Source organism: Lutra lutra, chromosome 6 (genome assembly GCF_902655055.1).
Source record: "Lutra lutra chromosome 6, mLutLut1.2, whole genome shotgun sequence".
NCBI classification, from domain to species: Eukaryota; Metazoa; Chordata; class Mammalia; order Carnivora; family Mustelidae; genus Lutra; species Lutra lutra.
This window is the reverse complement of record NC_062283.1, coordinates 66,545,487-66,568,032: the sequence shown is the minus strand read 5'-3', so window position 1 is coordinate 66,568,032 and position 22,546 is coordinate 66,545,487. Positions and strand designations below refer to the sequence as shown.

Sequence of the window (22,546 nt, the reverse complement as noted above, 5' to 3'; positions counted from 1 at the left end):
AAATTCACTAAAATAATGATCCTGGAGAAAAAGAAATTGCTCCAAATGAGTGTATTACCACTGGGGTAGTTTCAACTACTACATTCTAGTACTCTAGTGATACAGAAAGCCTAACTTGAATTTTAATCAAATAAAATTTACATTAAGACAGAGAAATTAAGTATGATTGAGGGTTCTCATAAAACAAAGAACAGCTTAAAACAGGAAGATTTTAAGAGACTGATACAAGTTGAAACTAATTTTTGAGATAAATGTCAGAATATATTTAACATTATGCATAAAATATGCTTGCATTAAATGTAATTATACTTATTTGCATATGGAAAACATTTGTGTAAAATCTGAGAAAGATTATGTTTGCTTACCTAGAATTAATTTGAGTATTGAGGGTTCAAGGAAAGGGCAAGGTTAGCAATACTAAGACCAGAGAGGCTTCCCATGGGAGGGTGAGGGAAAGATCAGTAGCAAAAGACTGGACAAGGAAAAGAGAAAGACAAGAGACAGGAGTAGATGCCATGAAGACGGGAAAGACATTGGAAGAGGGCAAGAGAAATGATCCTCACACCAGAGAAACAGAGAGACTCAGTAAAAAGAGAGGGGAAGCCCTACGGTGGGGCCGGCCCTTAGAGGGGACCATTCTGGGCAAAGCAAAAACATGGGGGCACAGTCCCAGCCTCCGCTCTCACTAGCTGTTTGATCTTCCCTTCTAACAAACAACTGGGGGCTTCTACAGTCCAGTAAGGGAGCCATGCCCCTTCCACAGCCAGGCAGAGAGAGCCCGGGCCCTTCAGTTCATTGCTCATCACCTCTTAGGGCCACATGGTGACAACTGTTGAAAATCAGTCCTTCTTTGATGGTCTCACTCGTGCTGTTGGTCTGATGTGAGAGGATTCCTCATGGGTCCAGGTGCTACATACAGGTTGCCTGAACTTCCCTAAGGCAGGCCACTCCACTGTCTAAGGCAGGCTACACCCCATGTCCCCAAAGAGCCCATGCACTCTCTTCTAGGCCTCAGCTTTCTCTTCAAGGGATGCACTAAGGTGCTTATACCGTCCCTGCTGGGAAAAGCCAAAACACACACTCAATCTGTAGGAGGATATCCTGACCATGATGTTTAACCTTCTTAACTATCCTGCTCTTACACCCTCATTTTACAGAAGAACAAACAGAAGCCAGAGAGAATAGGGTCTGAGCTTCTAAAAGCACACAGACTTTCCATCCTGTTGGGCCTTCTAGATAAACCTTTCAGATGATGCTGTAGAACCCATGAGTGCCTACTGTACCATGATGCTTGTTTTGCCAGATCACACTGAGAAGGAAACTCATGGGATTTCATTTTGTCCAGATATTCCTATACTGCCACCCAGAGGTGACCATCCTAATGGAAACAGCTCATTAGGTACTCCCCCGCAAATGCAGCCATGACCTTCGTTGCCACCCCCATCAAACATGGCAAACCTTCTAGGACACTGGCAATCATGCCACTGGTCTTGGAGTTGGAGAACAAGAGCATGATCCTGCCTTTGCTGGTAACTAGCCATGAGGACCATGTTGGGATGGAATTTGGAGTTAATATATATTTTCTGGGTCCTCAGTTTCCCCAGAAGTAAAATAGAACTGTTGAACTCAATTCGGCACACTTCAATTTAACACATATTTCTCAGATTGAGTCCCTTCTCTGCAAAGCCTCAAGGTAATACTGTCAAGAATACAAAAGTGAATAGGACAAGTGTCTGCCCTCTAGATGCACAGAATCTCATTGGAGGGACACGATCGACACACAGACAGTGATGCAAGATGTGCCAGGTGTAGAGGTGAACACCGTGCCATGGCTTCGGATCCACAAAGTGGTTTAAGACTTTCAGAAAGTGGTAGAAATTCTGAAATGGTTTTTCAAGAAACTTTCTCAGATAAGTAGTTTAAAAACACCTCCTTCTAACATAATTCTAAATACACTATGTGATTCTGTATAAGATCAGGAAAAAATGCTATTCAGACAACTTTAATTTACTCTGCATGTAAGCAAGAGTATTATATCCACGTTAAATATCCTGAATTTGAAAATTGGACTATACTTGTGCAAGAGAATATCCTGGTTCTTAGGAGATTTGCTGAAGTTTTTAGGGGTAAAGGATCATGACCTCAGCAGATGGTTCACCAATAATAGAAGAACAATAATGATAATACTTATATATATAAAGAGAGAGTGATAATGTAAAATGGTATCTGGTGAATCTGGGCAAAACATTTATGAGAGTTAATTGTATCCGTCTTGCACCTTTTCTGAAAACTTAACATTTTTTCAAAATCTGATTAAAAAAGACATTATTCTTGTAGGAAAAAATATGCCTTCCAAACGTCCAGTTTAGCCCCAGATGTAAAACAATGGAAAATGGATTTGTATTGGCAGCTGGCTCTGGTAGACCAGATACCTGGTGTCCCTACAGGTAGATGCCAGACCAAGAGCTGACATTTGGCTTGGCTGTCCTCATGGTGCTTTGATATTACGTCTCTGCTTCTACCACTTCTGATGGCCAACAAAGTTAGCATTTCACACAGAGGCCATGTGGGGCAGGGCCAAGATAATAAGACACTCTAATTTAAATAAACTTAGAGCCAGGAAGAGAGCATGGAGGATAATCAGACAAAATTCTTTTAGCAGGGGAATCTTTTGCATGCCAGAGTAAGCTGTGTGGAAACTTAGTGCTAGTGGGCATAATTTCTTAAAAAGCATCCAGAAGAACCAAAGTAAAGTCATTCCAGAGGCACTTTAGTTTAAACTTTTAAAAATTGGGGGCACCTGGGTGACTTAGTCCATTGGGCATCTGCCTTCTGCTCAGGGCAGGATCCCAATCCAGCCCTGCATCAGGGCTCCCTGATCAGCGAGGAGTCTGCTTCTCCCTCTCCCTCGGCCTGCTGTTCCCTCTGCTTCTGCTCTCTCTCTCTCTCTCTCTCAAATAAATAAATAAAATCTTTAAAAGAAATAAACTTTTTAAAAACTGTTAAGAAGCACTAAGTAAATTGGGTTTGCCATAGTGACTGGTGATTACAATTTGGCTGTTATTTCTTGTTTGTTTGTTTGTTTGTTTTTAAAGAGAGAGCACAAGATGGGGGAGATGTAGGCAGAGGGAAAGCAGGGAGGGAGCCTGTTGCAGGACTCGATCCTAGGACCCTGGGAACATTACCTGAGCTGAAGGCAGATGCTTAATGACTGAGACACCAGGTGCCCCTGTTTCTTTCTTTCTTTTTTTTTTAATCTGGCTTTGGGAAAAAAAAAAAAAAAAAGGATTTTCTTTATTTACTTGAGAGAGAGAGAGAGAGAGAATGAACAGGGGGAGGAAGAGGGAGAAGCAGACTCCCGCAAGCTGAAGGCAGACACTTAACCGACTAAGCCATCTGGGCACCTCTATTTTTTGTTTCTTAACAGGAATTAGAGTCTGAGAGGGTTAAACTTTTGGAGGATGTGACCTTCAACAGGCGGAAGATGAAGGAACTTGAAGACAACCTTCTCTACAAGTTAAGCGCCACAAAAGGTACTGTGTTATTAACAAGTAAACCGAATGATGGTCCCAAGTAAGGGTTTCTTGGGCCTTGTTTTCAGCATCTCAGGATTATAGGTGTTAGGAAACTGTTGCGTTATTAATGCAAACACAAGCGAGGCACTTTCCCTCTAGACATTTAAAGAGGGACCGCAGAGAATGTGATTTTTGAATTAGCAAACAGAGTCTGAGCCTTTGAGAAGAACGGAGTTTTCTAGATGTAATTGCTCTCTCCTGAGAAAAAATAAAGGCTCCCAATAGAGCTAGGTGACTGGTAATAGGCTAATTTGCTTGCCCAAAGGAAACTAATGTGCCTCATCTATTGTTTTGTTTTTTTTTTTTAAGATCAACTCTTGCATTTGGCGCTGAAATGCAATTACCACAATGGGTGATGAGGTGTGTAATCTGTATCAGCCGTTCTTGAGCACCCAAGGCCCAAGCTCACTCCCCACTGGCCTTGACCTCCTGCTTAGAAGTCAGGGGTGGATTCTCCTTCGGGTAGTCAGATCATCATGCCACACCCTGATCTGGGGATGGAGACTCTCTAAATAAATAAAAAACATCCTATCCAATGACACTAACATCAGCAAACACTGTATTGTTCTGCAGTAGGCAAATTCCAGTAGCCTAAATCCTACCATTTATTACAGCTCATAATGAATGATTCCCAATAGCACTTTATGCCTTGGATAAACAAAAACCTTAACCTCCCAGAAGTACATGGTAGGTGATTCTCATGCCATGCTCCCGCACTGCTTGATGGAGACCACAGGGAAGAGTCCTTTTCATCTGCTTTGATCACACTGCTTGTGTTGATGAAGTTGTCTGCGCTCTGGTCCAGTGACTTATCCCAGCCATTTGGATAGCCTTGGGCATCCTGATATTAGCAGAGATGGCTGAGAGGTGAATTTCAATTTACAGTAGTAAACCACGGGGTGGGGGTAGGGGGTGGAGGTGGCCAGATTTTGTCTTCAGACCTTTGAAGACCAGTCATGTGGGCTGCCTTGGGAATCCCCTTTTGCAGATTTACAGGAAGCATCTGGGATAACTTGTCTGCAAGGATGTTTGGAAGGATTCAGGCATCAGCTGACAGTTGGGCCAGAAGCCTCTCAGCGTGTTAATATCCGCCCTTCTATCTGGAGGGGCCTTGAAGAAACTGACTTGAAAATGAACAGGTCGATTTTAGAAGTGCTGCCTCTTGCTTTGAGACTTCCCCTTCTTGCGCTCTAGGGTTTTCCTGTTTGGCTTTTAGGTTCCTTGGTAGATGACGAATCTCTCATCGGTGTTCTCCGAACCACCAAGCACACGGCAGCCGAAGTAAGTGAAAAGTTGCACGTGGCTGCAGAGACAGAGATCAAAATAAACACAGCTCAGGAGGAGTTCCGACCTGCTGCCACCCGCGGAAGCATCCTCTACTTTCTCATCACAGAGATGAGCATGGTCAACATCATGTACCAGACCTCACTGGCCCAATTCTTGAAGTTATTTGACCAGTCCATGGCCAGGTAGGGAGGCCCTCCCTGGCCCCGTGTGGAGCCACTTAAAATTTGTGTTTGTTTTCCTACTGTCTTTGTGATGGCTGTTGACATCCTTAATTTTTAAAATGTATTGCAGATCTGAGAAGTCTCCACTGCCTCAAAAGAGAATTACAAATATTATTGAGTATCTGACGTATGAAGTTTTTATATACTCTGTCCGAGGCCTGTACGAAAACCACAAATTCCTCTTTGTACTCCTCATGACCTTGAAGATCGATCTTCAGAAAGGAACAGTGAAGCACAGGGAGTTTCAGGCTCTCATTAAAGGTGAAGGGCTTAGAATATGAATGTGGTATGTAAAGGAGGTTGCTTCTGATATGCTCTTTGACGTGCTGGGGATCTGTTTTTATGATACAGTGGGGAAATCATGTTCCCATGAAAGGGAAGTTCTTTGTACCTCATTTTCCTTTTCTGATTACCATTCGTTTTGCTCTGGTAACTCAAGATGATTTATTTCAGGTCTGTGTTCACTCCGTGTTTTTTTTTTTTTTTTTTAAGTTATATCATTACCTGAAGTTTGGTCATTGTTGCCTGGGGTTAGGAAACCTGAAGGCAAAAGGGAAGAAAAGTGAGGCTAGTAATGAGGTTCCTATCACAAAAGAGCAATTCCTTGAGCAAGGGATTATCACAACTTTTAAGACTGCAAAAGGCACACTTATATTTTGTACTGGAAGTTAGTCCTATTCAACGCTCATCTCCCATGTTAAAAGTATCATCAAGAAGATCAGAGTGGTATTTTCATTCAATTTGGTTAAGCAAATATTTATTGAGCATATACTCTGCACCCACCATAGTAATGTTGGGATAGAAGGGTAAACCAGATATTACTTTTAAAGAAAACAGTCTTATAATGGGGATAGAGATAATTTAAAAAATTATTGCAAAACAAGGCAGAATACTCTCACTGTTAGAAGAGAGCTAAAAACAAAGTCTTAATGTCTAAAAGGAAGGAGAGACTTGTGTTTGGTGAGGCCAGTAGGAGCTCTTTGGAAAATACACTGTTGTGGGTTAAGCCATGAATTTTTCAGATGATTCTATCCGTGGGAAAAATATTTTAATGTTTTAAAACATCTCTTATACTTTTTGCTCTTTGTGTAAAGCTTAATAAATCATTTTCCAGCTGCCACTCTCCCTGCAAGGAGTTAAAGTGGCCTTTAAAAAGGACTCTGAAGGCTGAGTAGAAGTGAATGTGATTTGGGGACCTAATTTCAGTCAGTATAGACCAGATTTCGTGGCCATACAAACAATCCCAAACTTTCAGTGGCTTGACATGATAAGGGTATTTTCTCATTTATTCTCTCTCCAACATGCCTGTCATGATCACCCAGGAATTTCTTCTATAATTACTACAGCAGAGGAACGGGATAAGACAAACCATGGGCCAGCTTTTAAAAGTTATCCCACAAGTGACATTTGTCACTTAAATGCTCATCTTACATTAGGCAAAGCAAGACACACAGTGATCACTAACTTCAGAGAGGGCAGGGACCTGTACTTCTCCCATGTGCCTGGAAGAAGGGAAACTTGAATGTCCTTGAACAGCTCTGGTGACTAAACACACCTGTTGAATTTGAGATCTCCAGCAGACAGAAAGGGTAGGCCAGACGATTCAGAAGTCAGACAGCTACAAAGCTAGGGCCATAGAAATAACCACCTAGCCATGGGAATGAAAGAGATTATGTAGGAAGAAAATGTAGAGTATTTCTAAATTCAGAGGACAAGGGCATAGGACACGATACACAATACACTTTTCTCCATGACCTCTCATTTATAATAAACAGGGAGTAAACTATGAGTTACTACTCTATCTTCTTTTTCTACTTCAGTGAATTTCTTCCTCAGCTTCAGGTTAGAGGACTGTTGTAGAAACTTTGCAAATAATTTTGCAGAATGGCTAAAATGTCTTGACTTTTTTCTGTCTTGTAGTTCAAAGGAAACCGGAGCATGTCGTGCCGTTCATAGTTTTTCTCAGGTCTGACGCACCTGGAGAGGATGAGGTCTTAAAGTGTAGCGTAAGGCAGCGTGGTGCAGTAAGGTGTGGGCTGGACTAAGAAGTAGGGATACGAGCTGGGCTCTGCCGCTGACCAGCTGTGTGAGCTCAGAGACCATCACCCCCTCCTTACAGGTACAAGGGGTTGTGGGGCCAAAGGGGAGTGCTAAGTGCTAAGTACCGTCTGAGAGAGACAGGCAAGCTGTGCAGAGCGTCCAGATGTACAGGGCTCTGGCCTCTGTGACATTTAAATAAAGTGAGCCTAAATTTACCAAACCTAGAAAACTCCTTTGACTATCTAGGCAGAAGCAGGAGCAAAATGGGCCTTTAAAAACGTGGCATACAAATGGGATGGGAGGTATACTTTGGGTCTTTCCTGATCTGTGAGCTGGCCTTGCTTCCTGAATCCCATGTGGCAACATGTCCACTGGGAAGGAGATAGACAGGCTTTAGAAAGAAGAGGAAACCTGGCCCTCTGGGCCACAGCGGAAAGGACAAGAGATTCAGAGGTAGACGGAGGTCAGGTACAAAGATCCTTGTTTCTTCCCAGTCTCCTGAGGCAGAACCTCATGTGGGTACAGAAAGGTGCTCAAGAAACATCCAGACAGGAGATGCCCCTTCATTCTGCTCAGTGCCAAATCCCACATGGTGGCTGTAGGGCAGCCTTGGTGGAGGGGAGCGGCTCGAGGGCTAAGCCTGACTTATGTTAGGCAAGTAGGAGTGTGTATGTGGACATGTTGCAAGGGCTGATGTGCAGCAGAAGCCTGGGGTCAGACCAAGAAGCTGCAGGCCCCGGGGAACTTTAGTCCTGGACACAAAGGACCAGTCTGTGGACAGCAGCCCAACACCCCTGTAGGTCAGACAGGATTTGTCACGGCACCGAGGACGCAGTCCAGGGATCCCAGCCTATGGCAGAGACTGGAGGGCAGCTTTCGGGTCTAAGGCATCCTTCCGATCACGACGCAATCCCAGTCCACCTGTCTCTCCCCTTGCCCACCCAGCCAAACCAGAGCCCTGACTGAAGAAGACTGGATTCTTGGAGAGACAGGTTGTAAGTCAGAAGAGACTGAGAAACCCAGGGAGGAGGGAATTAGTGAGGAGGATGGGAGTGGTCAGAAAAAGTAAAAAGCCTGCGCATCTGGGTCATGGTAAAGGTACCTCTGGGACCCCACTTCATAAAGCTGGAGTGTCATGGAGACTCGGATTGCACAGGGCCAGGAGAGACGGTGAGAAGAGTTTGGATTTAATTTCATTGGCAATAGAATCCATCGAATGTTTTATGAGCAGGGAAGTAACCCGAACAGAGCAGTGCTTTGAAAAAGATTAATTTGGGATTGTATGACAGGTTGTCGACCGAAGTACAACCAGCTCAGCAGTGAAAGAGGGTTTTGTTTTGTTTTGTTTTGAAAAACAAAAACCAAAAGAAAATTGGTTTGTTGTACAGTTTGTCCTAGTTTTGAAGTGGTTTACATTTTAACCAAATTATTTTTATAAAAATGATGGATGATTTTGTTTTCAGTGTTTTTTACAAAGTTAATAAATATAACCCTTAGATCTTCAATATTTTTTCTATCATTTTTAACTCAGGACTTAAGAGGGAAAGAAGACAGACTTATTTATCATAGCAGAAATATTTGGGTCCTAGGAATGACTATCCCTTTATGTCAGTTCGTACTTGTTTTTCTGCAGTATGTGGAAGGTGCCTTTGACTTTCTTCTTCAACTGAGAATGTCAGGACACTTTGAAAAATGAAATAGATACCAGGGATAGCCCTGTGTTATAGAGTAATTGATATAACTATTTTCCCTGCCTAGTTATTTTAGAAAGACACCATCTTTCTTTTGTTATAAATCATGGACCCAAAGACACCTGGGGAGTGGGGTCTGCGCTTGCCTTCCAGATTGGATTGGACCTGAGGCTTCCAAAATAGAGAATTCATGTCAAAATGACAGCTAATGATTACATAACTCTTACTATGGGCCAAGACTGTTCTGAGGTTTTTACATACATGAATTTATTGAATCTTCACAGAAACTGATCTGGCAGAGTCCATTATTATACCCATTTGACAGAAGAGGAAACTCAGAGAAATTGAGTTGTCTGTGTTTCGGCAGCGAGCATGGTTGAGCCAGAATATTTTGGGGAGTACAGTGGGATGTGATTTTTCTGGGTTCACGGGTGTCACCCAGGATGTTTCAAAACACTTGTGGCTTAAATGTCTTCTCCTGATGTCTTTGAGGCTTACCGTCACATGAAAACGTTTCCTTTGGAAAGAACCAAGAAGAAAATACATTTGTCTCTAAGTTAGAGAACCAGAGTCTCTTGAGTCTATCCATGATGCTCTCCAGCGGTGGCTTCTCCAGTAAACTTGGTCCTGGCAGATATGCTGTGAGAGGATAGATTTCTCTTCCCCCAGGTAGCAGGGAGTGGGGTGTCAAGAGGAAGGTTTGCCTGTTCTTTTTTTTTTTTTTTTTTAAGACTTCATCTATTCATTTGATAGACAGAGATCACAAGTAGGCAGAGAGGCAGGCAGAGAGAGAGGAGGAAGCAGGCTCCCTGCTGAGCAGAGAGCCCGATGCAGGGCTCGATCCCAGAATGCTGGGATCATGACCTGAGCTGAAGGCAGGGGCTTAACCCACTGAGCCACCCAGGCGCCCCAGGTTTGCCTGTTCTAAAGGTGTTATGGCATTCGGAGTTGCTACCCCAGAGGTAGTGCAAGGGGATTTATAAGAAAAGATCACTTCAGCTCATTTACCCTCTCAAGAAGGTGCTGGAGAGAGAGCGGCCACTGATGGAAGTCCCCTCCATCCCCTCTTTTGCCCAAGGGTCGATATGTGAAGTGGTGGCATTAGATGGTTCTTCAGTAGGACTAAAGGATTTAGGATCACTGTTTTGCACACATCTGAATTAAAACACAACTGATAAAACATTACTGAAGATATGCAATAGAGGAGTTTTGAAGCTGGAATATATAATTATGTGTCTTGGTGGAAGATTGTCCCATTGGGTATGCTCATTTGATTTGGGATTTGCTTCAAAATGTGATCCAATGCTATAATTCATGATCTCCTCTAGACTCCGTGAGAGCAGAAGCCTTGTGTGGTTTTCTCTGCTTTATCCCCAGTGCCTGGGATATGCTGGTGCACAGAGGGTGCTCAATAAATATTTCTTGAATAAGTAAGTGAAAAAATTATCTGAACATGAGTTACTTCCTTAAGAACCCACAGAAGTATCATATCCCTCCCACCCTCCCTCTATCCATCTTTCTGACTTAAAAAAAAATATATATATATATATATATATATATATATATATATATATATGTTAAGTATCAAATTTCTGGAAGAGTAAGAGCTAAGAAGTGACTTTAAAAATCACACATGAAAAGGTCAGGCTATTCATTGATATCAAAATTATAAATTTCATGAAATTGGCTGTTTAAAAAAAACAGTAAAAATGCAAACAACTGCAACCACCTGAGAAAAATGGCATAAATCAGAAAATAAAACCCTAAGACTTGAAGGAAACAGACCTAGAAAATATAGCCACATTTTTTTGTGATTATTTCCCCATTTTCTCTGTAATATGGTTACCTTTCTTCTGTTGGAAAATAAATGTCTAAAAACGAAGCCCAAGCTGACCTGATTCCTGCCAATGCCTTTCCCCAGGGGGAGCAGCTCTGGATCTGAAAGCCTGCCCTCCCAAGCCTTTTCGCTGGATCCTGGATATGACCTGGCTGAATCTTGTAGAGCTGAGTAAGCTTCCACAATTTGCAGAAATTATGAATCAGGTAACAGAGGGCTGGGAGAAAACAAGTACAGATCTGTAAACCAAACATACCTGGGGCCATTTTAATTGGGAGCTCCTGGCCACAATTCCTTCACCCAAAAGGCTCAAAGGAAGCGTGTAGCTTTAAGGCACTAAGCTCTCTGTGGGCAATTTTGGATGAAGAGTATCAGAAGGAGCCTTGTTGTAGGGGCAGGTGAATGCCTTTTCCTCTTGTGTGGTGGGCGTGGGTCATTTATAAGCCTGCTTACCTCAAGCTGTCAGAATAGAACCAGGAGGTGGACCTTTTTATTGTAGACTATTTCGTTAGAGAACATGTTTTTACATTTTTCCTGCTGCTTCTGATCAACTAAATTGTGCAGATTTGAATTTGAGGCAAATTAAGAGATGGGGGTCCTTTAAAAAAAATCATTATTTTCCTGGTGAAGATATAAAAGGGTGAAGGATAACAGTGAAACAGGTCCTGATTCACCCGTTGCTTTTCTTATTGGAAAATGTAAATGTGTTGTTGGGGATTAGTTGATTCGGTCCTCACTGGGAAACAATTGTTCAGCTCAGCATAAAGATGATTTTTATCTTTGCGGGTTGTTGGTGATAGCCGCCTGTCACTGAGGCAGGCCTGTGGTTTCCCAGCGTCGGCTGCCGAAAATCAGCTTTTTGGGGGTTACTGGTGATGGACAACTGGGGCGATGGGTTGATCACAAGTTGACAGACACCTCACGCTGTCATCACGTGATTCCCTCCCATCCACACACACCTGCCTACCCCCTGCCCAGCGTACAGTAAGTGTGTCCGTTCAGTGGCATTTCTGAAACATTATGGAGATTCTTTACCTATTCAGCCGTGGCTGGGTCAGAGTCCCTGGCTTCCGTCTGTGGTGGATGGGAAGCTTTGTTCTGTATGAGTCCTCCAAGCCCAAACAAATACTTTGGGAAGAAATAAGTAGGTCTGGGTCTGGCAGGAGACTGGTAAGGTAGACCTTGGAGCACCACTGGGCGGGGGAGGGAAAAAAAAAAAAAAATCACTTAACACTTGCGCCCTCTGCTGACAGGTTGTATTGATCCGGGGCTGACATTATCGTTTGCCTCTGTTAATTAGAATTTAATTACCTGCTGTGTATTATCTGGTACCTGCTACTGCTTAACAATAGGTTAAGTACTTTGCAACAACTATAACCATGCTAGGGGGAAGTATTATTGACCCCGCTTTATAGATGAGAAAACGGAGATTCAAATAGGTTAAGTACTTGCCCAAGTCTGCATAGCCACTAAATGGTGAAGCTGTAATCTGACCTTATGTTTTTTCCCTGATATCAGGGTTATTTCTCTCCAACTCAACGTGAGGTGGGCTAGAAGTAAGGGGAATGGTCATTCTCAGGAAAGTTGCAGAAGTTCATGGGACCGGCCATCAGGAGGCCATCAGTTTGGCGTCTCCATGGGGAAAAAAAGGGCAGAAGGAGAAGGGGATCCGTCTCTGGCTGATGGGGGTCAGGGACTGAAACAAAAGGAGCCTCCAACAGCAGCTAGCCTGCTTGGGCATCTCAGAGAGAACTGTTTAGGCCCTGGAAGTGGTGTTACTAACAGGGCCAGGAAAAGGAGTAGAAAGTGGAGGTGAGCAGCGAGGGGCTGGAGGAGGTCCCATTGCCCCTCGCAGAGGCGACTGGCCTTGGAGGCTCTATTGAGTAGAGTCAGAATGAGCAGATACAGGGCCAGGAAGCTGGGAACAAACACCCTCTTTCTTGTGCATTCTCTCTCGAACGGCGAGGCTGGAGGAGACCAGCAGGGGGTGGTGTGGGTCGTGCGCAGGTACCCATGCGCGGGGGTGGGGGGGGGGGGGTTGCTCCAAAGGCGGCGGGCGGATTCTTTGGGAGCTGTCAATGTGGGGGAGCCACTGCAGTCTTCAGGAGAGAGAAGACAGTTGTGAAACATTTCAGAATTCCTTCTCCTCCTCTTAGTGTCCCAAGGCAACAAAACTGTAACTGAGGTCCCGAGCATCGGTTTCGCTCTTCATTGGCGCCCCGCCTGGATCCTGTATGATGAATCGTTTGCGTGGTGTGGGCTTTGCGGCAGTTATTTAACCTCCTTGGGCCTGCGTAAAGAACGAGGATAATGCAGCTAAAAGCACAATCCTTGGTTTTCTCCATAGGACCTGCTCCATTCGCATTTGCTACTCGCTTTTAATGCCGACCGTGGCTTTGAAACTTGATTATAAACCCTGTCTCAGTAATCCAGACTGCTTGTTGCTGAGGGGCAGAGTGGGACTCGCCAATCGGTTGTTTTTGTAATTGGTTTTGTCAGGACTGGGGCTTCCGGGAGTGCCTTTTAATGACCGAAAACTGGCGTTTTTTCCCATGCTTCTGAGAGACCAGGTATCAGACACCAGCTCTTGGAGAGACACGTGTGTGTGTGTGTGTGTGTGTGTGTGTGTGTGTGTGTGTTACCTTAGCTACCATACAGTACATCATTAGTTTTTGATGTCATGTTCAATGATTCATTGTTTGCATATAACACCCCAGTGCTTATCACAACAGGTGCCCTACTTAATACCCATCACTGGGCTGCCCCATCCCACCACCCATCTCCCCTCCGAAACCTTCAGATTGTTTCCCAGAGTCCATAGACGCTCATGGTTCTTCTCTCCCTCTGATTCCCCACCCTCCTTCAGATTTCCCTCCCTTCCCCTAATATCCTCGATGTTATTCCTTATGTTCCACATCTGAGGGAAACCATATGATAATTGTCTTTCTCTGCTTGACTTATTTCACTCAGCATAATCCCTTCCAGTTCCATCCATGTCGATGCAAATGGTGGGTATTCATCCTTTCTGATGGCTGCGTAATATTCCATTGCACTACTGGGTATTTACCCCAAAGATATGATGTAGTGAAAAGAAGGGACACAGGCACCCCAATGTTCATAGCAGCAATATCCATGATAGCCAAACTGTGGAAGGAACTGAGACATCCTTCAACAGATGAATGGACGAAGAAGGTGTGGGTCATATATCCAATGGAAACTTCTTTCATTCTTAGGTTTAAGGTCTCAAGGCAGGGAATCATTAAGAAAATAAAAATTTTTCTTTTCTCATCTATTGCTATTTTAAGTAAAGGTCAACATTTAGAGGTTTGGTTATCAGAATGGTCTGTAGCTTCTTAACCAAGAGAGCATTTGACAATATCTGGAGACACTTTTCATTATCATGAGTTGGTGACAAGGGTGCTATTGGCATCTAGTCGGTAGAGGCAAGAAATGTTGCTAACAGTCCTACAGTGTGCAGGACTACTCCCCCAAAGTCATCTGGTGCCAAATGCCAATTGTATTGACAGATTGTAAACCCCTGCTGGTCTGTGTTTTTTCCTGCCTGATCATTTGGTGTAATTGACCCACAGTCTTAATTTCAGTGAGTAATACAGAAAAGCAATGGAAAACCTGAGAAGGATTAGTAATAGCCACGTTCTTTGAGTCATTGATTCTGAAAAATAAATAAATAAATAAATAAATAAATAAACTGTATGGTTATGTTTGAAAAACTGTCTGCCTATGAAGAATGACCCCCTAAGTTTACTCAGAATTCTCTCCAGTATATCCCAATTGCATGTGGTCCTATGGCTTGCTAATTGGCTTATTTATTTTAGATATCTCGTAATGAGAAGGGTTGGAAAAGCTGGTTTGATAAAGATGCTCCGGAGGAAGAAATTATCCCTGACGGGTATAATGATTCACTGGATACCTGCCGCAAACTTTTACTTATCAGGTAAGAATAGGCATTATCAGACCTAGAAACATCACTCATCATATTGTCAAATTACAGATCTTCCCTCCGTGAGTTTGCTTCACTGTGTCCCAGTGGTTATTGTAAATGTGTGTGCTTCCAAATTGCCATTTGGGATGTCAAGTCCTTGTGTTCTTTGACAAGCAAATACAATGGTGATGGTGGCAGGGAATGTATTAGTGATAGCGCTTTGAGCAAAAAACATGAACAATATGCCTTTGTTATGTCCTCTGTTCATCATTTACCATTGAGTGAATTATTTATTGTTCAATTCATTTCTTAAAAAAAATACATGACAGAGTTGCCAGGCAATTAGTCGATAAGCTAAATTCAATGTTACCTGACAAAAAAAAGCCAAGAACTGCCTATTGAAAAATATAAATGCTGTCTTGGCTATTAAAAGTGGAAACAAATTCTGAAATTGATGTTAAGGAAGAAAATTCTTCTGTTTCTTTTCTTTTCCTTCTCACTTTTCATATTTTTTATATATATAGGAGCTCAAAGAAGGCTTCTATACTGGAATGTGGGGTGTGTGTGTGTGTGTGTGTGTGTGTGATTGAAGGGCGAGATAGGAGGGTGGAACGGGAGGTATATGGGACCACCAAAAGAACAACAAAAAGATGTAGGATTATGTTGGAGTAGTTTTTGTTTTCCTAATATTATGCACCTGAGCTTGCTTTTCTTAGAACAACTTGTTTCCTGGAGCAAGGTTGGGGGGTGCAGAGGGAGAGAGAGAACCTCAATGCAGGGCTTGCCCTCACAACCCTGAGATCATGACCTGAGCTGACATCAAGAGTCAGACGCTTAACCAACTGAGTCACTCAGGCACACCATCACTGATGTGATTTAAAAAAATAACTGAGAGTAATTCAGATTAAGTAAAAAAAAAACAAAAAAAACAAAAACAAAAACAAAACAAAACAAAAAAAACCACTAAGAGTTTCCAAGTAATTGATGCTTCTGAAAATGAGACAATTGGATCAGCTAACTTCTAAGTTTCCTTCCCTATTGGCAACAGACCCTGTTGTTACCAGCTCTGCTCTATTTTTTGCCATTGCCTCATACCAAAACCAAATGACTAAACTTGTATTCATCCAGGGATGGAAAACCTTCTGATCCTTCTTTCACAGACATGTGAAAGGGAGGATTACCTTTTTGTCCTTTGCTAATTAAATATGTTCTTTACATGCTTAGAATTAAGTAGAACAAAAAAATGAACACTGAATTTTTTCCTCTAACTTGTATTCATTTCTAGGTCCTGGTGCCCAGATCGTACTGTTTTTCAAGCAAGAAAGTATATTGCAGATTCTTTGGAGGAGAAGTACACAGAACCAGTTATCTTGAACCTGGAGAAAACTTGGGAAGAAAGTGACACGCGGACACCTTTGATATGCTTCCTGTCCATGGGATCTGATCCCACAATTCAAATTGATGCGTTGGCCAAGAAACTGAAGCTGGGTATGATCAGAAATCCATGCAATTCAGCAAAACTTCCATATTTTAGTCTCAAACCTTACCTTTCGTAATTTTATAACTGATTCTTAGAAGTATATCTAAGTTAGATATAGTATATCTGTATATATAGTATATCTGAGTTAGAAAAAAATATTAAATTCTTTCCTCCCTTTTTAGATTTCCTAGAGTGTGGGTATGATACAGATATCTTTGTGCAGAGAGGAACACACTTATGTTATTATTATTATTTTTTAAGTTTGAGCAGAGGAACATACCACATAGATAGTAGGCTAGCAAGAATGAACATACAGGGGTATTGCCATGTCTATATAAAATTATAGAAAAAAGTCTATTAGGTCACAAATTAAAAAATTTTAACCACTGTTATGACACACAGTAATTAGGGATTTATTTATTCTTTTTTTCATGCAACTTTCTTTTCTAATTTAAATTCAATTAGCTACTATATCATCATTAGTTTTTGATGTAGAGTTCAGTTCATTAGTTGCATAGAACATCCACTGCTCATCACATCACATGCCCTAATGCCCATCACTCAGTTCCCATTTCACCCCACCCACCTCCCTTTCCACAACCCTGTTTGTTTCCCAGAGTTAAGAGTCTTTCATGGTTTTTCTCCCTCTCTGATTTTTTTCCCATTCAGTTTCCCTCCCTTCCCCTATGATCCTCTGTGCCATTTCTTAGATACCATATATAAGTGAAACTATATGATAATTGTCTTTCTCTGATTAACTTTGTTCACTTAGCATAATCCCCTCCATTTCCATCCATGCCGATATAAATGGTAGATACTCATCCTTTCTGATGGCTGAGTAATAGTCCACTGAGGGATTTATTCATTCAATAACCCTACAGGCTATTGTACGGACAGCAAGTTAGATTCAAGAAGTACGGAGATGAATACAACATCCAGGGAAGACAGACATATAAGCATGTAATTGTGATAGTGCTGTAGGAATTACACAGACACACCTGACTACAAGATTCAGAGCTACTCAGACTGCAAGGGGTGCAGGGGGAAGGTATCACGGTGATGATATTTTGAGTAGGATCTAAAAAATAGATAAAATTTCTCCAGGTGGGATGGTAGGAGGTAGAAGGAAAGTTGCTCTAGGGGGAGAAGGTAGGGCAAGGAGTTAGAAACATATAAGTGGTGAGAGTAGTTACTGAGTCAGTAAGACCAGAGGACAAGGACCCATATGATGCAGAGCACATCTTGGTAAGACTGAGGCACCTTTTATAGGATGGCTGTTTGTAGGAGGGCCGTTTACCTACTCTTCATACTCTGGACATCAGAATGTGTTTGGAATTGCCATTTGGTATCTTTTAGATTCTGATCTCTATAACTATACCTTATTGGGTTAACTCGTTTATGTCCTCATAAAGATTATAAAAGTGATTGATTATGAATAACTAAACCTACCCTATGAAATAAAACTTACATTGAGTTCATTATTATGTTAACATAACATGATATAAAATCAATTTCTGTCCTGAGTATTCACCATGTGTCCTGCATGAAGAAATTACTGTAAACCATTAGCTTAGGGTAGCATGGTCTATGTTCATTCCCTCTTTGTTCATCTTGACTTTGCTCTGTTGTCACTATACCCTTTTATGTTCCATATGGATCCCATGTTTGAATGGTCACTTTCTTCAGTCTGAACGCTTGATACCCAATATAAAGAACTCCCAGGTTCTAATAGCAACTGTCCCTGATTAAGTCTCATTAACCACCTTTAGTGTAGGCTATGTTGCTCTGGTATTTATGGCAACATGCCAGTCATCTTCATTGGCTTAAGAATAGTGATGCCTCTCTTGCAGCCTTGTAGTTTGCAAATCTCCCTCAGATGTATTCCTCTATGGATCTTTGTCCCATTGCTTTGTCCAGCTGCCCCCCTTCTTTCTGCTTATGGGTTTCTATTTTCTATCTAACTATGAACAAATCTCCATGTGACAGAACTCTTGGTCTCTGGTGGCTCATGAGCTTCACTGCTTACGTGTTCAGTAAGTTCAGCACTCTCAAGGAAAGTCCGCTTACTCTCTTGGTCCCAAGTCCAAAGGGAACTTCAAGGGAAGAAATTAATTGGTTTTGCTTTGGTCAAGTGCTCCTTTATGGGCTAATCAATGAACTGTTGCTGCAGAGATAGGTTCGCAGCGGAAACCACATGCATGGAGCTAGAGTGGGGTCATTTCTTAGAAGGGGGGGATATTGTTCCTAGAAGATGGGTGTTTTTCCAACTATAGATACAATGTCAGATGTTACCTCAAAAATGGTGCTGTTGTCTAGGACAAGGGTTTAGGAACAGAATTAAGAAATTCAAGGTCTCCATTGGGAGAAATTATAACCATAATATTAAGTGAATATATAAGGCTGGAGTTGTCCTATTACCTTTAGTATTATTACATGTTATCATACTACTTTGCTTGACAATTTGGTGACTTTAATGTCTTGCCATGACTTTAGTTTTTCCAACAATTGATCAGGTTTCTGTTGATTAGGATGCTAAAATAGAGTAGGATCCTAAAACAGAGTAGATCTGATCCTGAAGGACCCAATGAAGTTGAGAAACAATTCTTTGCTGAATAATTTTTAAGAATGCTAGAAATTCTCATGCTCTTCACCACTTTGGATTAAAAATCCCCCAAATAGCTGTGAAAATGAAACTATTATATAGGCAAAATAACATATTAATCTAGTCTTTACCACAAATATTTTATTTGAGAAACTGGATAATAGATAATCATAGAATTCTCAAGGTGAATAGGTTTGAAATCTTGAAATTCAACTACCTTATTTTATAGCTGGGGAAACTAAGGTCTGAAGAGCAGGTCAGACAGCTAGCTGGGGACAGATCTTAGTGGGGACAGATCAGATCAGGCCTTATCTCAGGGCTTTCAAATTTCACTACAATGGTGTGCTCTTTCCTTCCGTCTCATTGCCTTCATTGGATGAATTAACCAGTTACCAGGCAGCCATTTGAAGGATGGGCCCAAGTCAAATATATTTTTGTAAGAAAAGAAAAACATCTCACTATGGGTATTGTCAGGTGCCTGTCAGACTCTGCAGTGAGAGATTCAGAGCAGATAAATTCTGCCCAGAAGTACTGAGTACCTAGGCAAGAGGGAGAAGAGACAGCTGACTTCAGCATGAGAACCCTACCAGAGCCTGGATAAGGGGCGCAGGGGTCCCAGAGGAAGGATGAGTTTGAAAATAGAATCCAAACCCAAATGAAAGAGAATAAGTAAAAAACAAACCCACAAATACATAGAAGGAATGAGAAAATGGATATAAAAACATATATAGATGAAAAAATATAAATAATAGTATATAGTTATGGTAATAACCTTTAAAATATCATTATAACTGACAAGTTTGTAGAAAAATACAAATTGAGCAAATGTTCTCAGAAAAGGTAGAAAAACCTGAATACACCAGTTAATCGAGATGAGAAAAATTAAAGTTTTTAAATTATGACCTCAGCAAAGACCCTGGGGTTGGATGACATTTTTAGTAAATCCTTTAAAAATTTTACATGTTTTACTCCATTTTGGAACAAAGAAAAAGAAGATATATTTTCCTCTTTATTTTAAGGGGATAGCATTATCTTGATATAAACAGACAAGATAGTAACTTTATAAAAGAAAAACTACAGATTGACCCTACTTGTCAATATAAATGTAAGCATCTTAACTAAAAATGCAACCAAGAAGAAATCATTATAATATTAAAAGAAATAACATGCAAAAAAGTAATAATTTACCTTGACCAAGTAGAAATGCATGGGCGAATATAGGAAGGATACAGTATTAAGAAATCTCAACACAGGGGCACCTGGGTGGCTCAGTGGGTTAAAGCCTCTGCCTTCGGCTCAGGTCATGATCCCAGGGTCCTGGGATGGAGCCCTGCATCGGGCTCTCTGCTCCGCAGGGAGCCTGCTTCCTCCCCTCTCTCTCTCTCTGCCTGCCTCTCTGCCTACTTGTGATCTCTCTCTCTCTGTCAAATAAAATCTTAAAAAAAAAAAAAAAAAAAAACAAGAAATCTCATCACAACAATAAGTAAAAGGCTTTTCTTTAGGCTATCATATTATTACTTTGATAAATGCTAAAAAGACATTTTATAAAAATTTAGCATTTGCATTTGACTTTAAAGAAGTTGAAACAGAACACTATTTTAATATGATAGTGAAGATGAACTTCAGACATCAATATTTTACTTACTGGTAAACAACTAGACACATTAAAGTCAGAAATAAAATAAAGATGTCTGCTATCACCCTATTATTTGGATTGTTGTGGAAGAGGTAGCTAATGTATTGTAAGAACCATATATAAAAGATATAACTACTGGGAAGAAGGGACAAAAATCATCATTACTCTCAGGCAGTGTAATTGTCTAACTAAAAACACAAAAGAATCAACTGAAAAACTATTAGATTTAATGGGACAGTTTGGTAAGGAGGCTGGTCACAAAATAAATATATAAAAAAATTAATGGTGCATTCTTGTAAAATAAAATGTAAAAATCCCCTTCACTATAGCAATAAAAATAAAACTAAGAAATAATTTTTAAAATACCTATTAGAAGAAAACTATAAAACTTTCTTAGAGGCATAAAAGTAGGATAGAATAAATGGAGGGTTAAACCACATTCCCAGTGTAAAGACTCAATATTGTAAAGATGTCAATAGTCTCTAAATTAATCTATAAATTGAATGCAAGTCTAATTGAAATTCCACTCTATTTTCTGTTCTAATTGGATAGTAGAGGGATCTTAGATCATCTAGAACAGTAAGTGAACAATGACAACCAAGAAAGCTTTGAAAAGGAAAAAGAATAATGGGGAGCAAGCACCACCACGATTTGTAAACCCTTATCAAATGGCAATATTTTAACCAGTATGGAACTGGCTCAGAGTAGATAAACAGATCAATGAAGCAAAAGAAAAGACCTCAAATTAGGCTCTACTATCTATAATAGCTGAGTCTATGATAAGATTCACATTTCAAATCAATGAGGAAAAATGGATTAGTTAATAAACATTGTTGGGATAGCTGATTAACTTTAGGAAAAAGTAAGAATTTTATCTCACTTTAAACTCCAAAGTAAATTCTAGATTAATTAAGGTATAAAAGAAAAAAAGAATATATTGATACGATTGCGATAGCTAAGATTTTCTTAATCATAATACTAGAATCCAAAACCAAGGCAGATAGTCTGACTGGGTGAAGTTTTGAAACTTCCATATGTCAAAGCACCATTAATAAAGCACAAAAGAGGATAGCTATGTGGGCTGGGAATGACAGCATTCCATTTCAGCGAGAGACACTGGTTCCACATGAGCCTATTACAATTCCTGATTCTCCCAAGCAGTGCTCTTTTGTCCTCAGTCAGGCACCCTTGCAAAGTTTCTCTCTGTGACCCTGAGTTCCTGAATAATCCCTAATATTGCACCCTACAAACCCTCACAGAATCTTTGCCCATTAACCACACAGTGCCATTTAAATGGCATGTATCCTGACAACTTCTTCTGTGGTTCCTGACATACTTCCCTCCTACCCCATAAATTTCTCCAGTCCCTTGTAGCCTGTTCCAGCAGTTCCCAGGCTAGGCTCATTGATTACCCCACCACAGTGGCCCACTTTACTGAGGATCCAAGCTCATCCAGGAGAGCAGGGCAAAAGCATTTACTGCTTCACAGTGCCTCCACTGACTTCCTTTCTCAGTGCTGAGATGACACCTTTAAAACTTGAAGAAATCAGGTCTACAAAAGTTAGTGTAAAAGTTAATTTCCAGTCAACTAATCTTCAACAAAGAAGAAAAGAATATCCAATGGAAAAAAGACCATCTCTTCAACAAATGGTGTTGGGAAAATTGGACAGCCACATTGTGTAGATGAATGAAACTGGACCATACACCAAAATTCAAACTGGACCATACACGAAAACTCTTACACCATACACAGAAACTAAAAAATGATTGAAAGATCTAAATGTGAGACAGGAATCCATCAAAATCCAAAAGGAGAACACAGGCAGCAACCTCTTTGACCTCAGCTGCAGCAACTTCTTGCTAGACACATCTCCAAAGGCAAGGGAAACAAAGGCAAAAATGAACTATTGGTACTTCATTGGGATAAAAAGTTTTTGCACAGCAAAGGAAATAGGCAACAAAACTAAAAGGCAACCTACAGAATGGGAGAAGATATTTACAAATGACATGTCTGGTTAGTATCCAAAACCTATAAAGAATTTCCCAAATTCAACATCCAAAAAACCAAAAAATTCATTCACAAAATGAGCAGAAGACATGAACAGGTATTTCTCCAAAGAAGACATACTAATGGCCAATAGACACATGAAAAGATGCTCAACATCACTCATCATCAGGGAAATACAAATCAAAACCATGATAAGATGCCACTTCACACCTGTCAGAATGGCTAA

General features: G+C 41.0%; 1 protein-coding gene across 5 annotated transcripts in view; it reads left to right on the top strand.

Annotated features, from left to right (window-relative positions):
- The window catches only part of DNAH8 (dynein axonemal heavy chain 8), a 352,138-nt gene that overhangs the window by 259,416 nt on the left and 70,176 nt on the right, over positions 1 to 22,546 (top strand). For all 5 annotated transcript variants that reach the window (XM_047734783.1, XM_047734782.1, XM_047734781.1 and 2 more), the window contains 6 exons: positions 3,428 to 3,533; positions 4,792 to 5,044; positions 5,154 to 5,344; positions 10,736 to 10,857; positions 14,488 to 14,606; positions 15,880 to 16,082. In XM_047734783.1, coding sequence (XP_047590739.1) covers positions 3,428 to 3,533; positions 4,792 to 5,044; positions 5,154 to 5,344; positions 10,736 to 10,857; positions 14,488 to 14,606; positions 15,880 to 16,082 — 994 coding nt within the window. The remainder of the gene's footprint in view (positions 1 to 3,427; positions 3,534 to 4,791; positions 5,045 to 5,153; positions 5,345 to 10,735; positions 10,858 to 14,487; positions 14,607 to 15,879; positions 16,083 to 22,546) is intronic.